At 33.6% G+C, this 21,348-nt stretch overlaps 5 protein-coding genes across 7 annotated transcripts; 4 read left to right on the top strand and 1 right to left on the bottom strand.

The window, feature by feature from the left end:
• Positions 1–1,215: 1,215 nt before the first annotated feature.
• LOC131669911 (uncharacterized) lies at positions 1,216–5,547 on the top strand. Of its 2 annotated transcripts, none has more exons than XM_058945111.1 (6): positions 1,216–1,661; positions 2,016–2,326; positions 2,563–2,592; positions 2,700–3,065; positions 3,132–3,338; positions 3,454–5,547. In XM_058945111.1, the coding sequence occupies exons 2-6, from the start codon at positions 2,276–2,278 to the stop codon at positions 3,475–3,477; spliced, it is 678 nt and encodes a 225-aa protein (XP_058801094.1). In that variant the 5' UTR covers positions 1,216–1,661; positions 2,016–2,275; the 3' UTR covers positions 3,478–5,547. The 2 variants fall into 2 exon arrangements, with proteins under 2 accessions (XP_058801094.1, XP_058801093.1); XM_058945110.1 differs by having other exon boundaries at positions 1,219–1,661; positions 2,563–2,613.
• Positions 5,548–6,397: 850 nt separating this feature from the next.
• On the top strand, positions 6,398–7,960 carry LOC131669932 (uncharacterized). Of its 2 annotated transcripts, XM_058945157.1 has the most exons (6): positions 6,398–6,482; positions 6,594–6,716; positions 6,966–7,010; positions 7,109–7,225; positions 7,295–7,372; positions 7,629–7,960. In XM_058945157.1, the coding sequence occupies exons 2-6, from the start codon at positions 6,666–6,668 to the stop codon at positions 7,890–7,892; spliced, it is 555 nt and encodes a 184-aa protein (XP_058801140.1). In that variant the 5' UTR covers positions 6,398–6,482; positions 6,594–6,665; the 3' UTR covers positions 7,893–7,960. The 2 variants fall into 2 exon arrangements, with proteins under 2 accessions (XP_058801140.1, XP_058801139.1); XM_058945156.1 differs by having other exon boundaries at positions 6,422–6,716.
• Positions 7,961–12,117: 4,157 nt separating this feature from the next.
• On the top strand, positions 12,118–12,895 carry LOC131669940 (uncharacterized). The gene is made up of 4 exons (XM_058945162.1): positions 12,118–12,171; positions 12,260–12,295; positions 12,370–12,390; positions 12,469–12,895. The coding sequence occupies exons 1-4, from the start codon at positions 12,169–12,171 to the stop codon at positions 12,802–12,804; spliced, it is 396 nt and encodes a 131-aa protein (XP_058801145.1). The 5' UTR covers positions 12,118–12,168; the 3' UTR covers positions 12,805–12,895.
• Positions 12,896–17,452: 4,557 nt separating this feature from the next.
• On the top strand, positions 17,453–18,286 carry LOC131669906 (uncharacterized). The gene is made up of 4 exons (XM_058945104.1): positions 17,453–17,597; positions 17,672–17,770; positions 17,859–17,921; positions 17,998–18,286. Exons 1-4 carry the CDS (start codon positions 17,547–17,549, stop codon positions 18,196–18,198), a joined length of 414 nt encoding a protein of 137 aa, XP_058801087.1. The 5' UTR covers positions 17,453–17,546; the 3' UTR covers positions 18,199–18,286.
• Positions 18,287–18,359: 73 nt separating this feature from the next.
• LOC131669905 (protein disulfide-isomerase A6 homolog) lies at positions 18,360–21,085 on the bottom strand. The gene is made up of 5 exons (XM_058945103.1): positions 20,884–21,085; positions 20,487–20,689; positions 19,685–20,131; positions 19,279–19,604; positions 18,360–19,167 (listed from the first exon to the last, which is right to left on the bottom strand). Exons 1-5 carry the CDS (start codon positions 20,900–20,902, stop codon positions 18,849–18,851), a joined length of 1,314 nt encoding a protein of 437 aa, XP_058801086.1. The 5' UTR covers positions 20,903–21,085; the 3' UTR covers positions 18,360–18,848.
• Between the last annotated feature and the right edge of the window lie 263 nt (positions 21,086–21,348).

The following is a 21,348-nucleotide window of genomic DNA, read 5'->3' as shown; positions in this document are numbered from 1 at the left end:
ATACTCTTTACCGCATGAGAGTGTGACTCGTGGTCATCCGAATCTCTCAACGATGAATCTCTATGTTTTCGTTAAAAAATCAATTTTTTTTAAAGTTAAATTTCAAATTAGTATTTTTTCTACTTTTTATATAAATGGCGACACTGTTGAGTACATATTCGTAGATTGATATGTCAGAATCTCGTATTTACTAACTCTAAAAAATAAATACAAGCTTAATGCCAATAATGTAGATCGAGGAAATTAAAGCATTTTCCACGTCAACTTTATTTTTTAACTTCAATGTTGAAAAAATTATACAAGTTGAAAAAATTGTTCCAAACTTTTTGGAATGTGCCATCACACCTGTCAATTTTTTATTGCTATGATAAAATTCTATTGTACAAAGCTTTACAAGTTTTTTCGTCGTTATAAAAACTTATATATTTTTCTATAATTTATAAAATATATATTGATATATAAAGACAATACTACATGAGTTTAAAATTTTATTATTTGATGACTGACAATCCTTTTTAAATCGAAACATCCGAAGTTGATTAGTATTGTTTTAAATATTTTTATTATATTAAAAATGTAGTCTATATACGACATGTAAACTGCAGTAAGTGAAAAGAATTATTTACAATATGATGAAAATGAAAAAGGGCAATTGCAGATTTTACGAATTTATTTTCTAGTTAATATCATAAACTATATTACCCACGTTTAAGAAAACTGTTAAGCTTTGAATATTAGTGAGTGACATCTTAAAAACAAATATCGATATAATATATATTTCGATGTTTCCGTATGAATATTTGAAGAGTAACAATGTTATTTTTACTCATTACTTGATTCTCAATATTTGAACTAAACTAAATAATTTTCTAATTTAATTTAATATAATGATTTATAAACGTGCTGGCTAACTTATATTACTGAATAAAATAAACGCTTCCAAGTAAAAGATTCGCAAACTATAGTTTTTATGTTTAAATTGATCACGTATGTTAGCATTAGAACGACGAATCTTAAATTTATAATAAGCATTTTAAGTAAAATTGAAGGATAACTTTCTGTAATGACATTCTTCCGCGTTGCAAAATAATGTGCTACGCAGAAGAAAATGTATAGATGCGGCAAGTCAATATAAATAGCGCGAATAAATCGAAATCGTACAGTTTTGTGTCGTGACGCTCAAACGGCTGTTTTAATATTCGCTGGTAGCACGCTGCGACGATGAAAATGACATTTGTTTCATCGAACCCGTTTTATTTTAAAGGCAACAATTAACTTTGTTGTTATTTAATATAACTCAGATTTGGCTTTTCTTAGCTGATTGCCGCTGGGCATGGCATCTTTCGAACATTGGCCCTCGGACACGATCGTTAAATTAATTTATACTTTCTTGCACCAGCTTGAAGATATAGTAGCAAAGATGATGAAGATAACAATGTAGGAATGCAAAATTGTCCCTAAAACAGCAATCGCAGATAAGAAAAAACAGCGCAGACTAATAAAAATTATGATCTTGGGAAATCCAACATAAAAAAACAAGGACAAGAAAAAAAGTGACAATAACATAATAAAAGTAGCCATATGAATCGTAAACAGTTGTAATTGACCATGGAAATATTTCAAACAAAGATGGGAGATATATTACGACGAGCCCGATGAACGTATGTAATAATTTGTTAAGAAATTTATTTGGATATTGTAAATTCCATCAAGTTAAATATTTTTATTTATTTCGTTTGTATAAAAAAATTTAATTGAATAGAACTTTTTATAAAAATAGTAATATAATTTTAAAAGGTTGAAAATTCCATAGTTATAATTCATTTTTATCATAAAAAAAATATTAATTTTTTATACTTTTATAAGTGTAATTTCAACAATTGAATAAGTTACTAAGTTGCGGAAGCATTTAATGAATTCTGTGACTTATTGGCATTTCATAATACTGTAATTTAGACGCGGTAATTATTTTTGCTCACTCATTGTTTGATTTTAATGACATAATAACTCTTCAGAAAACTCTTTAAGACTTCAGCATCATTATTCATGGGAAATTATGGACGAAGAATTGACGCTTGAACGTATGAAATAATATGCCAAATGGAAAAGTCTAACCAACTAGATTTTGAGAGAAGATAAGATTTTATCTAAAAGCGTCATTAATCTTTAAAAATTTCCTTAATTTTGTAGTGCTGTGGAGTATATAAACGTATGAACAAAGCACTTCCTTACTTCATTTGACAAATCTAACAATTCATTCGAATAGTCGTCTACAATGATTGCGAAAATTACTTTAGTGTTATTGATCAATTTTGTGATTGCCTACGTAAGTATAGTATACATTTTAATAATTGTATAACATTGATTATTGAAACAACGTTATTTTTTTATGTATTATAGAAATGAACGAAAGATGAAATGAGTTTTTGACTTTGAAAAACCACATGATTATGAAAATGAAAGTTTGAAATGTTACCGACTTGTAGCGTTTTCTCTTGAAGTTTCATAATTTCATTTTTTCAAGTTCATAAAAATTAAAGATATATGCTTTTAATTTTGTAGTCGGCGCCCGCTGGTGTTGATTTGGAAAATGTAAGCAAATTATCCAATCAGGTAAACTTGTCAATTTATGAATCGCAATATTCATCAAAATGAAAATAATCCTAATAAATCTCAATTTTAAAACCTCATGATATCAGGTGTTGCAAAAAGGCCAAGAAAACTTCGAACGAGGAAAAAAGACCGTAAAAGATGTCGTGAAACAAGGCCAGAAAGGATTTGAACAAGAAAAAGAGACGGTAGCAGATGCTGTGAAACAAGGCCAAAAAGAACTCGAACAAGGAAGAAAGACCGTAGAAAATACCGTGAAACAAGGTCAAAAAGGACTCGAACAAGGAAAAAAGACGGTAGAAGATGCTAGGAAACACGGCCAAACAGAGCTTGATCAAGCAAACAAAATGGGAAGTGATACTTTGCAACAAGGCCAGAAATACGCGGAAGGTGCTGTTAAACAAGGACAACAAATGTTTGGCGACATCGGCCAAGTATTCAGCGATGGTATCAAGGTAAGTATCGAACAAGGCCAAAAAATAATGATACAAGGAATCAAGACGGGTGAAGATGCTTTCCAGCAAGGTCAGAAAGCTTTTGGCGACGCAGCTGGAAACGTTGGCCACGGCGTCAACGGAAGCATGCGGGAAGGCCAAAAGATGATTGGGAATGGAATAAAATCAGGCCAAGATGCTTTTCAGCAGGGACAGAAAGTGTTCAGTAACGCTAGCAAGCAGAGCTTGGACTTATTCAGCAGTGGAATCAGTGCTTTTACTAATATTTTTGGAGTAAGTTTTGATCAACTGCAGTTCGTCCAAAAGAAAACAATCGCTTAATCCAAACGTTAAATAATTTATCAATGTATGCCCCTCCGCAATGTAATTCTCTTTTATTTGTTTACAGGATGTCTCCAAAAATTCGCAGTAAACTAAAGAAATAAAGTAACTAATGAACGACGTAATTCGTCTAATTTTTGTGTAAAATTAACATATATGTTATTGCCCAGAAGATGGAACAATAATTACAGAGTATTTTTTAGTAAAGATATTCGTACAACATTTTATATCTACTAATACTGTAAAATTCAGATAAAATCTGTTCACACAGCAATCTCGTTCTTACATATAAGAATAACCATATGAATGGTTTTATCATACGAACCTAATTAACAAAGTGCAACATGTGTTAAGAAATAAGAAATATAAAAGTCAATATTTTTTTATTCGTAAACATAACTTTTATTAGGAAATTCATTAAAAAAATTAAAAAAACTATATTTTACACATTAGTACACTTACATATAAATATAATACTCACAGCCATAGACCTAGTTTAGAGTGATTACGAGTTCTTATTTTAGTCTATTGCCGAATTCAAGCCTTAATCTTACGTGACGTAGATAAATTTGAATGTTGAATACATAAACATAAGATTACAGTTTGATGTAAGAATTGAATATAAGCATTAATAATATTTTTTTGAAATTGAGATCAATTCAATTTATCAAAATTCCAACACTATAATGGTAACGGAGCTCGTTAAAATAATTTTAACTAATGATTTTCCATTAAAATGTGAATATTGGCTCATTAGACATTAAAATAAGTTTTATATAAAGCATAAGCTTGCCGTAGAACCGGGATATTGCATATCTTAAGGCACCAGAACCTTGTAAATATCGTAACTGTTAAAGCATCTAATACCATATTTGAAAGTATAATTTTTTAAATGCGACTCGAAATATAAAAATTATGAATTAAAAATCAAATTAATTAGTTAAAAGTTGATTCCATTCGTATAAGCATCCATATAATTTCCCATGCTAATATTTAGTTTTAAGAAACGAATCTTGGGTGTATGTATTATATTTCAGTTTATCATTCCAACTTGCAAAGTGATTAGATATTCTTCAACAAAACTGCATATAATTGCGAAGAATTATTTAATATCGCTTGACCTAAAAAAAATCAGAATTGTTTTGACCTTGTTGCATACCGAAAATGATATTAGTTTTACTAGGATTTATTTTAACATGAAAACAAAATTCAAACATATGACTTCTTTCAATAACTGTCGAATGATTTCACGAATGAGCAAATAATGATTGGAAAAGGAAGGAAAAGTAGAGAAAAATAGAAAAAAATGTTTAGAATCGCACGGACAATGCTTCCATTTCATGTATCTCCAATATAATCTGTATGAAAAAACTTACAAGCTATCAATTTGGAGAACGTTGTTAAAAATGTGAACGATTATTTTTTGTACTTTGTCGAATAAGCAATCGAAAATAATATTCAGAATATTTTAATATTCGATCAGTAGACGTAATATTTTTTAATATAATTAAAGGACTTTCAGTACTTTATTATACTGTACATTACGTTTGACAAACATTATTAATCCATATATGCCGTTCGAGCATAAATAAACAAATAATATCCGTGTTTATAACTTATCTGACATGTGCCGCACTCGTTTATTTGATTTATAGTAATAGGATGACTGTTTCAACTAAGAATCATGAATATTTTATAAAGTAAACGAGAACAACGAGATCAATCAACTCAAAAATCATCATGACCAAAAAAAAAGCATGGAAACATTGTTGTATAAAAAAATCAATAATCATAATATCATGGACGTCATAAAATTAATGTTGACCATGGCGCTATGAACATCATGGATATCCTAAAAAATAACGATATTTACTAAGGTTGTATATTAGAAAGCAATGTCGGTTCCGGTCAAAGTAAGTCATTATGAACAACAGCTAATTCTAAACATGTGCATAAAGAAACGAGGAAACGAACAAAATAATGTTCAATACCACAGTTGTGGATGTGGGATCCATAATAGACAGAATCCCAGTTCACTGCTATTATCTTAGTCATAAAATGAATAGACGGAAAAGGTTATTACAAAAATTGTATATCGAATAATCAATGCCCGAAATATATTTAGATTTTTAAAAATTGCCAATACTGCGTTTATTTAACTTTTGCCTTGCAATATCTTTCTCTTATCTTACATGGTCCGATGAAAGAGACGAATAAAGATGAATGCAAAAAAGAGCATTAAAATACAAAAAAGTTGTACTAATCGTATGCTTGATTTCAAGCCATGCTCACAGGTACACACCCGCATGAACGATATTTGTAAATTGCGCGTAATAAATTTTCATATGGCAATGATCACACACGAGGGAAAAATATTGCATTAGGAGAGAAAAAATTACTTCGAAAATAAAATGAAAAATAACTTGTATTTGTATCTGATTCGTATAACTTTCGAGCATTGCCTCAGAAACCGATAATCAATTAGATGAATTTGTGTCTTCGATCAATTTGATCGAAATAAAAAATTATTTGAAAACTATGTTATAACAGCTGCTATAAAACATGATACTGATTGGTGCGTCATTACGACTTTAAGACTGATGCTTTCACCGAGAAATCAACCATGTGAAGCGCGTAACGTAATTGAGGTATTAATATTTCTTATTACATCGTGGCATTCTGACTTCGTCAAATATTTGCAGTATTGCGCTTCTCACCGCAGAGAATTTATTTGAAATCAATTACATCATTTAGCTAATAATAAGCTCATCGAATAGGATAGGCCTCGGTTGTTTAGCCATTTGTTTCCATTCAAATTAATTGGCGGCACGTTGCCGATGATAAGCCGTTACGTCCACGTCGCGAACGGGATGACTAAAAGAAAAACTAACAAGCTAATCAAATCGTAAACGTTTTTACAATGCCGTCATAAATTCTTGCGTGCTGAAAAATAAGCGCAACCTTCTTGTAAGGTTTAGCGCGAAATCACAATGATAAAAAAACAGAAGCTTCGCTCATTAAACGCCAACCGCGGGACAACGACGACAATGGCGGAATGGCAATTGGCGTGTACAAGTTGATACGTCATGCGCGCGTGTAAGTCCACAGCTCTCGTTATCATAGTCAAGGATTTGCAAAGAATTTTAGAGATCAAACAGTAGATTATGAGTTGACTGATATTTCACTTTCGCGAAATTTGTATAAAAGCATAGCACCGCCGTGTCACGGATTCAGTGCTCGAATCGCACGGATTTCGGTATTTTTGGAAACTGACCAAAGATGTTCTCCAAAGTTGCTGTCTGTCTGTTTGCCTACTGTGCCGTTGCTCTGGTACGTGAACGTTTTTCACTGCACGGACCGTCTCTTCAATGTCGCTGCACTTCTCAATCATGCAAAATGTATTTCTCAACCATCCGAATTAAGAGGCTCTTTTAGATATTAAAAGGATGTATTTAAGCAAATTTTTCCGAGGAATGCAGCAACATTTAATGCAGTTCTAGCGCGGTGCTAATAATACGACAGCGGTCGATTTGCCTTTCATGGGTCAAATGTTGTGACTTACGTTTACGTTGTCTTCAGGCCAGGCCCCAAGATGCCAGTGCGAACCAGCAGACGCCAAATCAGGTACAGAGTGCATACATATGTTATTTCGAGAAATCAAAGATAAACAAACTCGAAATTTTCATTTTCAATGTATTTTACGGTTCAATCCATATTTACAGCTTTTGGACTCCAACCAGCCACGTCATCCAAATCAGATTCGAGAATTAGATTCGAACCGATTCCAAGGATTCAACCCGAATCTGTTTCAAGATTTGAACCCAAATCAGCTACAAAATGTAAATAATCAAAACTGCGTGCGGTAAATTGAAGTTCTTGCAAAATATTTAGTTTGTCATTATTTTCAGCGATTCGCTAGACTGAACGATGGTCAAGGCAGTGCTAACCCTAAGTACCAGTCTCCTATTTTAGAGATTCCTAATCACGTAAATTTCAATTGGTTGCAGTAAAATAGAATAAGTGATGCAATTGAAAATGATAGCCGCGATTGTTTCGGATGGATTCGGGTTGGAATGTTGAATAATTCATTCGAACTTTCAACGCAACCCGACGCACTTTGCATGCTGGAGTAGCTTGAAAAGAAAGCGCTGTAAATTTATTCGATCCATCCTCGGCTTTCATTTCTTTAAAAGTCTCTCGTGTCGACGACACCAACTCGACGAAGCTTTATGTTGAATGCAGGTGATCGATTGGAGCCAGCACTTCGTCGACAACTCGGTAAACAGACTCGGCGCAGCCCTCGGTCAATCTTACGACGACACCGAGCGCGTGGTCAATAACGTCGCCGACACTGTCAACGAAGTCGGCAAGCGCGGACTCCAAGACGGCGTTACCCTGTTAAAAACCGGGTTCGGCCTATTGTCCACCATCCCGAAAATTGGTTTAAGTCTTTTGTCTCGCAACAACAACAACAACAATAGCAACAACAACGGCTTTCGATATTGAGCGGAATGGACAAAGAGACTGTAACTAATATCAAAACGCGATGTACGACGGAATCAATAAAAAACAATAACAACACAATTGGTGGTGGATTTTTTCCTTGTGAGTCAGAATTCCACGTGCCTGGCGCTATTTTAGAAGCTGTTAGAGAGATATATCACGAATGTGGGATGATTTTTTATTTACCGTTCTTAATGCTAATCGACCGTTGATCGAACGCACATACACTCCCGGTCACCTACTTTTACACCCCCCCCCCTCTCGGATAAAATTATTAAAACTTTGAAACTGTCCATTTTTGGTACAAATTAACGTACAGAGTCGGGCGGACGTACATTTGAAAGCTCTTGAAAAGTGCTTTCAAATGGTGTAACTCATGAATGTAATAAAATACATTTTCTATATTTTTCAATCGATAATTGAAGACTGAAAATTCTAAAAATTCTTGTTCATCTTTGATCTCCCGCCAAATTTCGAAAAAAAATAACATAAAAATTTGGAGCACGGCAATTTGTGGCTTTTTCCAAACCCTATCTAAATCACTTGTTAAAAAATTATTTTCAACGTATATGATGGCGGTGTCAGCTGTTTTCCCAAAATTTTACACTTTACTTCAACTTTTCATATCTCCGTACATTATACTGATAGAAAAAAACTTATATAAAAAAAAATGTTTCGTTATTTACGTAGAATAACGTAAAATTTTGTTTTTGCTCAACTCTGTACGTTAATTTGAACCAAAAATGGACAATTGCAAAGTTTTAATAATTTTGTCCATGAAGGGGGGGGGGGGGGTAAAAATAGGTGACCGGGAGTGTATAAATGAAATTTGGTTTTTAGTTTAGACAAAATTTAGTCAGTTCACGTGTAGCAGCAGTGGTGTATAGACGCGTAGCGATATCGCTCCGCGCGAGTGTTGTCGTTTCGGCCCTATTAAGCACTAAAATGGCATCGATATCTCCTAGTCGAACCGTTAAAGATAATTATCAACTTTCAGCCGGGCAAAAGAGACCAAGGCATATTTATGGAAACGTCACGCTCACGGATCGCACGCGCACTACTGGAGTACTAGCACAACCTGAAAATGTTCTTCACGCAACGAGAATCTCAATAAACCGCACGGTCGACAAGGAGCTTGTCAACAGCCTCGCTGAAAAGTACAAAACTACAAGTCAGCGGAGGATATCCGTTGAAAACGAGGCCGCGAAAGCGTGGGTGGCTGGCTGACGGTAACCACGAGGCAACCCGAAAATTCCCGACCTATTCAAAATAAACTGCGAAGACGTGAATAATTCCGTTCACTCTCTATATCGGGTGCCGCTTGCCCGGGTATCTGCGTGACGACCGTGTGCATTCGTGCCAAGGTCGTGCAATCGCATTACCCGCGAGGTCGCGTCGGCAGCGACTCGCCGAGGTTAGCGTCCGCCATTTAGGAGACGCTGCATCGTTGGTTCTTCCAGCTGCTGCCAACCAGCTGAAGAACCAGGCCACGACATAAGTAGCCCAAGCATAATTGTGTCAACCAATGCAATCTGCTATACAGATTAAGGGGTGTGCGCTATTGATATTGTTCTTTATCGCGAAACGAGAATATTGATTCCAAATCGTTGGGCAGTGATCTTGCCGATAAGATATATTTTCTCGGCTTCTCACGGAGAGAAAATCATAAAAGCATATCGGCGATCTCGAACAATAATTCATCCTGATCATTCTACGATATGAACTATCTGCCGAAGATGCAGTGAAGATATAATGATTCAAGTCTCAGTGAACCAGCTTCTTCATTTAGAATGATATTTTAATCTCGACACAGTAGATCCAAACCGATTCTTGACAGATCGGAAGAAACAGCGAGCAAAGCGAAGACAAAAATAGCTGGTGCTATAAACACAAGTACTCGGGTGCGAGTTTCACATCAGCGAAGATAAGTTGTAGCAAAATCATGACGGGTGACATAATGACCAGCATCGCAACGAAAATCAGCAACACAATAACGATTATGTGTGGTATTACGAATCAAACTATGACCAATTTTTAGCCGATGCTTAAGGCGATCCTGTTGGTGGGGGTGGGGGGTGTTTACTATATCGATTTTATTTCTGGCGACTTGTAGTAATACTTCAATGTACCAGCTGGGATACTTGAACAATTCAAAATGATATTTTCCGTTTTCCTTCAATTTACTTGAAGTAACGCATTTGATTATCTTTTTTCTTCTTGAATAAAAATCCGATTGAAATAATTCCATGAGTTTTTATTACAGTTTTTCCTACAAAAAATTATAGTACTAATATCACTTTGTGTCCTACGGAAGATAAAATCGAATGTCAGTCAACTTGGTTTGAGTTTTAGCAACTAACTTTTTCATGGATGAATGATTAGTAGAGTACCAACGTAGCACTCATGATAAGTCGAAATATTGTTGATATTTTTTTAATCTATACGAATTATTTGCTGGCCTGATTCATATATATCATAGTATGCATGTATGACAATAAAATATATCACCGGAAATTAAAAAAATTTAGGATTTTCAATTAATGTTGTTTTGATGGATAGAATGCGCTAAGTTCCAAAAAATGCCAAAGTAAGGCAAAATTACCAAACATATTATACAGTTTAGCTTATATCGTTTCCACGTTTTAGTATTATTGACACAAATGCGTCTCGCTTTATTGGTGCAGACAAAAAAATTTAGTGTAGCCTGCGTACTTGACGTCTTGCGCTCATTTCAGTCGAACACTTTTTTGAAGAATTGCGTCAATATCATGACATCGAAATCAAATTTTTTTTGCTTCCTTCTTAACTTGTTCGTAAGTATTTCAAATAATCTTGATTTATTTTAATTCTTGTCAATAGTTTTTCTTTCGGCGGATGAAATTGTCATTATTTAAAGATCCTTATTAATTTATCCATTATTGTCGTCACCGCATATTACTAATAATGAAAGCACTATCAGAGAAAATTGTTATCGTAATTAATTTACATAAAACAGCCTATAATTCAAGGTGTAGTATTTTTTTATCACACGAGTGCTAAGTTTATTACACGATGGAAATTTATACGATATTACAACTTAAAAAAGCAGAATGATCACGTATAAATCGCGAAATAATGCATTGTGCAACATAGTGAGAGAAAAGTGAGCCATTAATTCTCTCACGGGTAAGTTACCATCCGAGGGGATGCCGCAGGTAGGAAACTCGTGAGAGGTACATGGCCCAGTTTTTTTGAGTTGCACATACGATCTTTTCAAACATCAAGAGACCCGTTGGAAAAGTTTATGACTTTTCTCACGAAAATTCGGCCGCAAGTGCTGGCATTCCTGTTAAGGCTAGAAAGTATTTCGCGCCGAATACTTTCTATCCATGACTGGGAAGGTGGTACTTTGGGGCCGAATTTCAGCGAGCAAAGTCATCACTATTTGCAGCGGGGATGCGGAAAAATATTTTAAATGACGTTCAATTCACAGAGTCTCGTTGCTGGCCAGTTCCTCAGATTCAGTAATAGAAATAACGTAAGTGAAGAATAATATTATGAGCGAAATATCATCGAGAAGCTCTTTTTTTTTTATTTTAGTTCGTTGATTGATTTTTTCCTGCTGTTTACATCCTTATATAGATTATTCAACCTAAAGCATTTGCAACTGTAGCGCCAAAAGAAGTAAGATAATTTTAGTTGACAAATCTTAATTTCTGGAATTCATCGAAATAATTCCGTTTCAACATGACGCCTCATAAAAATTATACTTATTATTAATTTTTTCAGTATGACGAAAGTGACACCATAATCAACAACGATCCATCAAAGGTTAGATACATCAATTAATTTAAAAATAATTTCATAACTAATGACAGTGTAATTTTATTTCACAGGTCTCGGATCCAAAAGATATCGAAAGTATTTTTGTATGTTACCAAATTCTTTGTAAATTAAAAAGACCATTTAAAAAACTATTTTTAATAAACATCTGATTTTTTGTCATCCACTTGTGGCGCCTAGGTAGAAATACCAGAATTGCCGCCGAAAGCGGTAAGAGCTAAAGCGTAAAATTTATTTACATTTATTTTATAATAAAATTTAAATTAAACCGAAATATTTCAGATGCCGTATGATGGTATTTTTCAGAGAGTAGGTATTTGTTCCACATATGCAATAATTTAAACGTATGAATTTGAAAACTTGTAAATGATGATTAATTTTTTTTCTACTCATTGTGTAGTTATTAAATTTCAATAGAGAACCTATTACTCGAAGATGTAATAAAAATAATGGTGAAATGGTAAGATTCAATCAAAATTTGTATAAACTCAGAGCTTAGAAAAAAAAAGAGAACAAAAAATTTAATTTTTTATATTCTTCATGATCAGCCATTTAAAAATGATTGGAACTGGAAGAAGGAAACGGTAAGAACAAAATCGCAAAAAAGTTTAAATTAAAAAAAAACTACAAATAGCAAAACTTATGTTTCACTTTTCAGATGAAACAGCTAGAAAATGTGGTTAGTTTAGCAATTTAAATCATTGGAATAATTTTTCTTTATACGCATTCTCTAAAACAAAGTTTTTCAAAACTATAGCCAAAGGACTTAGATGGATCATTGGACATCATTGTCAGAAATTGGCAGGATACGATCAACGTCAATAAAGAAACAGTCGAAAACGTCGTCGACTCGGTAATAAGTGTAAACAGTACGTACTTAAACACAAATAATGACGCCAACGACAAGTTGATAGATGCAAAGCAACAGATTGTAGAAAGACTCCAACTCAACGGTAACTATTTGGAAAAGACTAAAGAAATCGTCGACGTAATTTTTGACAAGAAGCAAAAAACTTTGAATCAATCCTATACAAAAGAACGCCAAATATTAACGGTATCCAAAAAGAATGAACAACACCTTCGATTCGGATAACTTTATCATCGATGAGAACAATCAAACTGTCAATTTATGATGTAAAGGAATTTTCTTTTAATGTTTTTCTTTTATATGTATGAAAATTTATGCAATGAATTATTTAGAAAATGGTGAATAAAATAAAATTTCAATTACATGTGGTTTAGCGTATTTTATATGATTATAAATTTGTCTGATAATAAAAATAATTGACATCTCCATTGTCGTTTTATTATAACTTAAAGGAAACACCGGTCTACAGTTTCACGTATTCATTCAGAAAAATTAATGACCGCAATCTCGAGATGTACGCATTAATCGTCATTTTGACGAGGTAAGGTAATTAAAAATACAACATTTTTATTGTAGCTAACGTTCAAAGAAAAATATGAATTTGAAAACTCACAAAAGAGTCGTATAAATAATAAGTGAAAGGGTATAATATGAGCAAAATAAGCATACGAGCTTTAAATTGGTTGTAGTTGATTAGGCATTTGTATATATTTTACGTAACGTAACTATAATATAGTTTTATCGTTTGCTATAAGTCCAATGTGATTCCCACAATTTATATCTTCATTTTCAAGTCATTGTACGATTTACTAAATTAGGCAGTTTATTTGCGAGTAAAATAAATCATTTCTAAGTCAGTTATTCAGTGATCGGACGCAGTGTTGAATGGATATATGTATACTTTTTTTATTAATTAAATTGACTCGTCCATACGACATTAACTGGTGTTAATGGATTTTCATTAATTGGACTATTTAATGTATGAGTAGCGGTAAACGACTAATGATCCCTTCGATCTTGTCAGTGGCCTAGGATATTTTCTCGCGAAAATGCCTTCAAAATCGACTGTTTTCCTCCTACGTCTAGACTGAAATTTATTTCGACGTTTCGTTTACGCGACAAATGACGACACTGCGTAATTTTTAAACGCTTGTTTTATATTCACGTACTATTCTGATGAGCATATATCAGAGAAGACTTGAAAAACGCTATGGCTTTTAGTTTCTTGCTTCTTGTCAAAAATATCACGTAGTGTTTCACTAGCGTGACACAGAAATAAAGTTTACGAACGACTTAACGTATACAAACAACTATATTGCCAGCGATGTGTTATTAAATTTTCTAAGACAGAATTAATCGCCAGATAAGATTTTTTTATAGTTTTCCAAAGTAGACAACGCGTTTATCGAATTTGCTTGACATACGAGCGGCAGCTTGTTTTCGTAGGAGAAGCTGTGGAGAAATCTTATACGATAAAAAAGCTCTCAAAGCTCAAGCTGTTTAATTTAAATTTTGAGAATGTAAAATGGTTAAAAAAAATAACAGCGTCATTTTACGGTCATTTACCTTCATACATGAATATAGCAAATTTTTGATGTATCTCGAATCTAAATTAAAAATCTGTCGAGCTTTAAAAGTAACATCATTCCTGCATTATTCCATTATTGCGTGTGATTGCTGGCACTTATAATAAGTGTTTGTACATACTTGTTACGTCAAATTAAAAGAGCTTTTTTTCACAAACAGGATTTCGCTGCCTATCAAGTGATCCAAATGGACGACTAACGAATCTACATAAGTAAACTCTATTTTATATGACTTTATTTTTCGGATGTGTACGCGTTGATGTTCCTCTCCTGTATGCAGAAAGATTATGACAGAGAAAATGCCATTATTACAGATGTGATAAGATATCATTGCTTTTGTCTTGCCACTAATCAAATGGCAAGAACACTGATTTCGACAGTTGCAAAAATTCAGCCTCGTATTGAAATGTGTACACGAATGATTTTTTAGTCCTTTGACAAGTCCGAATTTCACTCTGAAGATGGTGATATTGAAATTTTAGGATTGGAGGTAGGAACAAATTTAATTTAGTTTAATTCGTTTTTCGAAAAAATTGTAACTTTATAAATAAATTTATTTCAATGAAATGATCACAAAAGAAATATTTAATTTTTTTAGTACAATAATAGACATCTATTGTTTTGTTATTTTCAAATGTCGGAATCCAGACAACTCAAGCAACAAGATGAGCGACTACGTTGGAACAGAGGTAATTACTGACTTTTTTATTAGGTGCAATGAAAGTATTTATGTATGTTCGTGCAAATTTTCATATATTTTTAAGTTTCAGGTTGACGAAGGAAAAAATGACGACAAAGAACACGTAGACCCGTGGAAGGCAAGAAATTTACTAGTACCCACCCATTAGATGCCTTTCAGTAAAATGTTTACTCTAGATTCTATTTTTTTTTTCATTTCCCGTTATTCTACGGTCCCGATAAAAGGAAATAGTAATAGTCATCGAACATTTATTTCTTTTATTTTGCTAGAATGCTTATGAGCTAGTCACAATAAAATATTACTTTACAGTTTCCAACTCCCGACTCGAGGTAATTCATATCTTTTCTAATAACAGAATTTACTGTGTTCGAAAATTAAATTTTAGGAAAAAACTTCACATTTTTTTCTATTGCAGCGACTGTATTATTTACATACAGAAGTCACACTACTACTCGTAAGCTGCAACTGAAAACTAACACTGAGAAAAATAAACGCGTAAGAATCAATAATTTTATGTGACAATCCGGTAGGGAAAATTTTTAGCATATTACTTTTTAATTTTCATTTCCCACACTTTGGCGGTTGATCTTCGATTGGGAAAAATACGCGGTAACTCGTAATTTTTATTTGCATGAAAATTTCATTAAATCAAAAAATTAATTAAATATCTATTTTATTCTGGGCGTGGAAGCCACCGGTTAGTATAAAAGAATTTTATTGTTTCTCATTGCGTATAACATTCGTTTTAACAGTGGTGACAAGATAACAGTGGTGTACCCGACGGTATATTCAATGGTTGGGAAGAATGACATCTCGCAAACAAGGAAGCAACCAATGAAGTGATTAATTCTGTAAAAGCTGGTGTAGGAGTCTTTAGAGCTGGTAAAGATATCTTCCAGACAGGTTTTGTTATTGTAGGACGTAGCGACATTGTTGTAGGTAATAATCACACAAGGATTTTGAGAGAAATAAGATTTATTAAAATAAGAGAGCATATCAACAGTGCGGCACACAGTCGTGTAAAACTTGCTCGGCAAGACATACTTATAGTTTGAATGCGCAGCGTCCAGCTCCATCTACGAGCTATTCGTTAAACATGTTAACTCCAACAGTTATTAGGGAAACTTATTAAGTCCTTTAAATCACAGGAGCAATATTCTGGCAATATCGCTGTCGGGAAGTCTTCTCGGCAAAAGGCGGAGTTTCGAAGTTGACGATGAAGATACTGAAGAAATCGACATTAGCAAGATGTACGTTAATTTGTATTTTTTTATACGAGAAAATAGAAAGATTAAGGGTCAGCTCGTATTAAACATTGGCAATAATAAGTTTTATTTATTCTGGTATAAAAGTCGTTCTAATAAAGTTTATCATCATGAACATTTTTATCTTGAAGTACTCGGCAAATTCTGTCATTTTCTTCTTTTCAACTCCCAAAATCTCAATTAAGTGCCCTAGAAAATCTCCTTAACCATGATATCTTAGTTATAGAAAATTAGTGACGTTAGATACGCCTCGCGCGCTCTTATCTTTTTTTTCATTTCCTGTCATATTATTTAATATATTTAACATTTGATTTTCAATTTTTTGAAAAAACACAAATCGCAACGGAAAAATATGTATTAATTCTGAAGTATACGTTTGAAGTATACCCTTGTGTTCTTACGTTTTTGAATTTTTACTACTAAAATTTCAATTCGAAATCACATATATTCAGTTATTTGCCCCCACATAAAAACACATCACGTATACCATGTCAGCCAATTAAATCAGAAATAAAATGCTTCAACATGACATCCATTACTATAAGGGGAAAAGTGGTTTACCAAGCTTTTCTGATCGTTAGAGTGAACGAAAATCATTTTTGAAGATTTCATTTTCTGCCTTATTTGTATTAGTACTCAAAATTCAATGAATCATTTTTCAAAATACTCAATTTCACAATATTTATAAGAACCTTTTCAAATTTACTCAAAAGAAATTGGTAAAAGTTCTCGTGAAAATGGTAAAATTGACTTTTTCAAAAAATCTTTCACTGAATCTAGAGTACTAATTTAAAGGAAGAAAATAAGACTTGTAAGAATAATTTTTCGTTCACTCTAACGTTCAGAAAAGCGTGGTAAATCAAATTAAAAAAAGTTGTTGCGTTTAAAGGGATTTTCCAGGGCCCTTACAAGATTAAAGTATCTACCAAGTGTTTCATTATGATGATAACTTTAATAGAATGTTCTGTATACCATAATCAAGAAAACTTTTTGATTGTTTAACATCAACTGTGCCCCTTAAAGAATTATAATTTTGAAAAAAATAAAAATGAAAATGACAAAAAATTTAGTTTTTATTAATTTTTCTTCTTTTATGAAACTGCAACGTTCTGACAAATGCAAATATCCATCACACTGCAATAACGTTTGCGTCGATCTTTGAAAAACATCGCAGGTATAGAAGCAGTCGAGTGATGGCAAGACAATGCTTACGCTTCAATTGAGCAAACTTGTTATTGCTTAATAATTGTTAAACTAGGCCGCAGACTTTTCTTCGACAATAGATTATTGCTGGTCTACAAACATTTTGACGCGCGAAGGCAGCTAAGTTTTCGTATAAATACGACGGGATGCGGCTAGTTATGCATTTGTTCTTCGAACGAGAAATTATAATATTAAATTATACGTATTAACGACATGTGTTTAAAGACAATTTTCGTTCTATCTGCCTGTTTGGCTTTGGCTCTCGTAAGTCGTTAATATTTTTCTCCAAATCGAGAACCTCCATACCGTAATTTATATCTATATAAAATTGTTTGTAGGGTGCAGTTATCGAACTGAGAGCTAAACGGCAAATAAATTCCTCATCTAAAAAGTCCGAATTACCAAGTTTTTCTGACAGCTTTGGTAGTGGATCAGAGGTGAAATATATATTACTTTTTTTCACAATTCCCTTTTAACTTGTGTGTGAGTGCAAAAAGTAATATTGAAATTGTATTGTATTAACAGTCGAATTTTGACAGCACAAACTTAACCAGCTCGGGTGCGAGTAGCATTGGCGGAGGATTTCAGGTAATAATAAGTTATTCCGAAAAATTTTTGTTGAACGACTTTTCTATGCTTGCTCAAATAAAAATGCTTATCTTAGAACGCTGGAAAGAGACTGCAGAATGCTTTCAATGAGACTTATCAAGACGAGAGAAATTCCGTATCCGACAGTTACAACAGCGTCAAAGACCGTTTTCACCAAGACATCGAAACAGCCGGAAATTTGACAAAAACTGCCTTTGATCTTGGTACGATTTTACCGAAATTCGGCAAAAATGTCATAATAAGCGATTCAAATTAAAGCTATTTCTTTAGTCCTTTCTTTATCGTATATTAATTTTCACAATGACCGTTGAGTTTGAAAAATAAATAACTTATTTGCATAAAAATTTTTTGTTTTTATTATTTGAAATATACGTATATACTTAACAAAAGTTTAATTGGAGAAAAGTACGAATTTGTTTTAAAGTAGTAAATTTCCATTTATTTATTTCAAATAAATAATATCTAATATGTTAATGTCACTTACAAAATTCTACGAAAGTATAATTGACAACTAATCGACAAAATTGGAACCAACATGTAAATAAAAAAATTTAATTTGTAACATTACGACAAAACTTATATTTGATGATAATGACAAAAGAAAGATTCTTATCATCACACTTGATTAACATCTGTAGTAACACAATAATCACTTGTATGTACTATCGAGTATGTCGAGCATCTGGAAGACGCGCTAAAAAGGCGGCAAAAAATAATGAAAGATGAATGAAGAATCGTATATGTACAGTATTGCAGATTTTCATTGTCACAGAAAAAAAATCAACATAGTAAAAACAAAAAAAAATTGATATGTGATTAGGTGACAAAGAGTAGAAAAATAGAGTTCGGAATGTCGCTGCGCACTGGAAGTGAAGCTAAGTACGGTTAGCGCACGATCATCAGTCTTTAAAGTTCATCCTTCTCATCGAGATCGATGTCGCTCAAATCAATGTCTTCTTCCTGTGGTGGTTCAGCGTCTTTACCGTCCCAGGGCTCATGTGAGTAAATCTTTGGTAATTCAGTGCCTTTAAGGGGTGCTGTGCTACCACGACCGTAACTTAAATCACGAAGAAATTCGTTGATACCGTTTTGCGAGAATGCACCCTTGAGAAGGGAGTATTTCATTTTTTTTATGTTCACTGCTGCAAGAGCTGGATAACCAAAGCCGCCGATTTCTAGGGCTTCTTCAATGTTTGGTTGTGCGCCTGCCTCAGCCCAAACCCACCTGAAAGAAAAATCGAAATTATTTCAATTTGTATGGCTTACACAAAATGATACTATAAATAAAAATTCTTCACTGATGAAAGCTTTGAAATATATTCAAGATAATACATACCCCCACATCTTCTTTTTGAACTTCTCACCAAGAGTCTTCAAAATAGACAGATAATTGTTTCTGCACTCAGATTGGCAGTCGAGAATGTGTGGCAGGACAGAAACAATGCACAGAGGTTTATCCTCACAAGCCTTTTTAAGGCTCTTCTCATCGACAATTTGAACAATTTCAGGTGCTGGTACACTCTCAGTCAATTTTTCAAGAGCCCAGGTAACAATGTCATTGCTGGTACGGCCACCATCATAATCTGATACAGAGTCTGAATCTTTTTTGCCTGGTGCAAAGAATTTGATAGAAGGATAGCCTCGAATTTCATATTGGCTAGCCTATAGTATACAAAAAAGTCTATTAATTTTTTTTATTTCATGAACGAATGAGATTTTATTTGAAAAAAATTATAATGTACCTTAATAGTGTGAACAGTAGCATCAAGAGCACCAAGTTTGACCTTGCCTTTGAGTTCAGTAGCAGCACTGGCCCAGTGAGGAGCAAGATTTTTACAATGACCGCACCATGGAGCAAAGAACTCAACAAGCCACATGTCCTCAGAGTTCATGACTAGTTTGTCAAAGTTCTCATCTGTGAGTTCAATTACATCCTTGCTATCTTTGGATCCAGATGAGGATTTAGAGTCACTGCTCTTCCTGCCACCGCCCAAGTTGTTACGAGCTTTCTGAGAAGCAGCATTGAGAGCAGCGTCAACCAAACCTGATGCAGTTCTAGCTCCATTGTAGTCCTCAGGTTTGTTCTTATCTGCTCCAAAAATCTTAATGGTTGGGAAACCATTGACGCCATATTGGCTTCCAAGAGATTTGTGGTTGTCAGCATTGACTGCACCAACTTTAACAATACCCTGCAATTGAATTTGATATTAAATTATGCAAGAATAAACAAAATTTAATAGGAATTATATCAATGAAGTAAAATTGTTATAGTGAATGAAAATAGCAATGTTATAATTTAATAGATGCTTTGAAGAGTTAGAAATTAAGATATTGGTGCATGAATCATCAGTATTGCATCTAAAAACTGCTTTTTTTAAATTATGTTACATAAACTATAAATAATTATAAATGATAGAAAGTTTCTAAACTAAGCAAAAGTGACATATAAAAGAGTGTGAATGGATTCTTGTTGATTTAAAAAAGCCAATTCAAATAATAATGCTTTAATCATTCTAGCAATTTCCATCAGTCGAATGGCTATACCTTGAGAGCAGTAGCAGCTTTTTCATACTCAGGCTTGAGTGATTGACAGTGTCCACACCACGGTGCATAGAACTCGACAATCCAAATACTATCGCTATCAATCACCTTCTTGTCAAAATTATTTGGTGTCAGATCGACGACATCTGAATTGGATGAGTACATGCATTGTACACCGGCTAAACCGAGTAACAGTAATGTAAATCCTAGAAAAAGCATAACCTCAGATTCCAATTCCACTAAGTAGGAAAAAATTTCCGTTGAAAATTAGTTAAAACAAAGTTACAAAGTCTAAAAATGTGTAAAATTAACAAAAAAATAAAAAAAAGTGTAGGAGAAAGTTGTATTTCCCGAGAAATTAAACAAAGCCGGTGCGAAAAATAAATGCAAAAGAACTCACGGATTGGTATGTCCTGCATCGTGGCAGATCGTTGCCGAGTAGTTGTTTCGTCGTCGCCTGGCGTCTTTTTGAAAGAAAAATAATTTTGAAAGGAATAGACCTTTTTTGGAAGGAGATGATGAACACACACTTGCCTCCTCCGCTTTGAAGCCGCGTATGCATATACACACAACAGCACTTTTCGTGGAGTGTTACGATTGGTCCACGATAATCAATGCGCTTTCTCACTCTAAAATCATCAGCTGTCCTTTTCTAGTGCTTCCGAGAGGTGGGTTGGGTACTGTAGGTTTCTGTATAATTGATGATGTGAGTGGTTTCTTCCTGTTTACGAGTGTACGGTGATGATTTTTTAGGGTGCCTTTTTTCTATTGAACTTTATGACTCTTATTTCGACAAGTATTATACACTTTTTTGTCAGTATAAATAATTTTGTTAACATTTTATAAATTACAAGCAAAATAAGCA

The sequence above is a fragment of the Phymastichus coffea genome, unplaced genomic scaffold, assembly GCF_024137745.1.
Source record: "Phymastichus coffea isolate CEN01 unplaced genomic scaffold, Cenicafe_Pcof_1.1 PCOF00098, whole genome shotgun sequence".
Taxonomy (NCBI): domain Eukaryota; kingdom Metazoa; phylum Arthropoda; class Insecta; order Hymenoptera; family Eulophidae; genus Phymastichus; species Phymastichus coffea.
Note: the sequence above shows the minus strand (reverse complement) of the source record. Positions and strands in the feature narration are given on the sequence as shown.

Coding starts and splice junctions, on each gene's coding strand:
- LOC131669940 (XM_058945162.1), top strand. Junction 12,296..12,369: donor GGAACTGGAAGAAGGAAACG/GTAAGAACAAAA, acceptor TTCACTTTTCAG/ATGAAACAGCTAGAAAATGT. Junction 12,391..12,468: donor TGAAACAGCTAGAAAATGTG/GTTAGTTTAGCA, acceptor TCAAAACTATAG/CCAAAGGACTTAGATGGATC.
- LOC131669906 (XM_058945104.1), top strand. CDS start 17,547: ATGTGTTTAAAGACAATTTTCGTTCTATCTGCCTGTTTGGCTTTGGCT. Junction 17,598..17,671: donor CCTGTTTGGCTTTGGCTCTC/GTAAGTCGTTAA, acceptor AATTGTTTGTAG/GGTGCAGTTATCGAACTGAG. Junction 17,771..17,858: donor GCTTTGGTAGTGGATCAGAG/GTGAAATATATA, acceptor TTGTATTAACAG/TCGAATTTTGACAGCACAAA.
- LOC131669911 (XM_058945110.1), top strand. CDS start 2,276: ATGATTGCGAAAATTACTTTAGTGTTATTGATCAATTTTGTGATTGCC. Junction 2,614..2,699: donor TAAGCAAATTATCCAATCAG/GTAAACTTGTCA, acceptor TCATGATATCAG/GTGTTGCAAAAAGGCCAAGA. Junction 3,339..3,453: donor CTTTTACTAATATTTTTGGA/GTAAGTTTTGAT, acceptor ATTTGTTTACAG/GATGTCTCCAAAAATTCGCA.
- LOC131669905 (XM_058945103.1), bottom strand. Junction 20,132..20,486: donor AAGCTGCTACTGCTCTCAAG/GTATAGCCATTC, acceptor ATTCAATTGCAG/GGTATTGTTAAAGTTGGTGC. Junction 19,605..19,684: donor CTACTGTTCACACTATTAAG/GTACATTATAAT, acceptor TGTATACTATAG/GCTAGCCAATATGAAATTCG.
- LOC131669932 (XM_058945157.1), top strand. CDS start 6,666: ATGTTCTCCAAAGTTGCTGTCTGTCTGTTTGCCTACTGTGCCGTTGCT. Junction 6,717..6,965: donor CCTACTGTGCCGTTGCTCTG/GTACGTGAACGT, acceptor CGTTGTCTTCAG/GCCAGGCCCCAAGATGCCAG. Junction 7,373..7,628: donor TTTTAGAGATTCCTAATCAC/GTAAATTTCAAT, acceptor TGTTGAATGCAG/GTGATCGATTGGAGCCAGCA.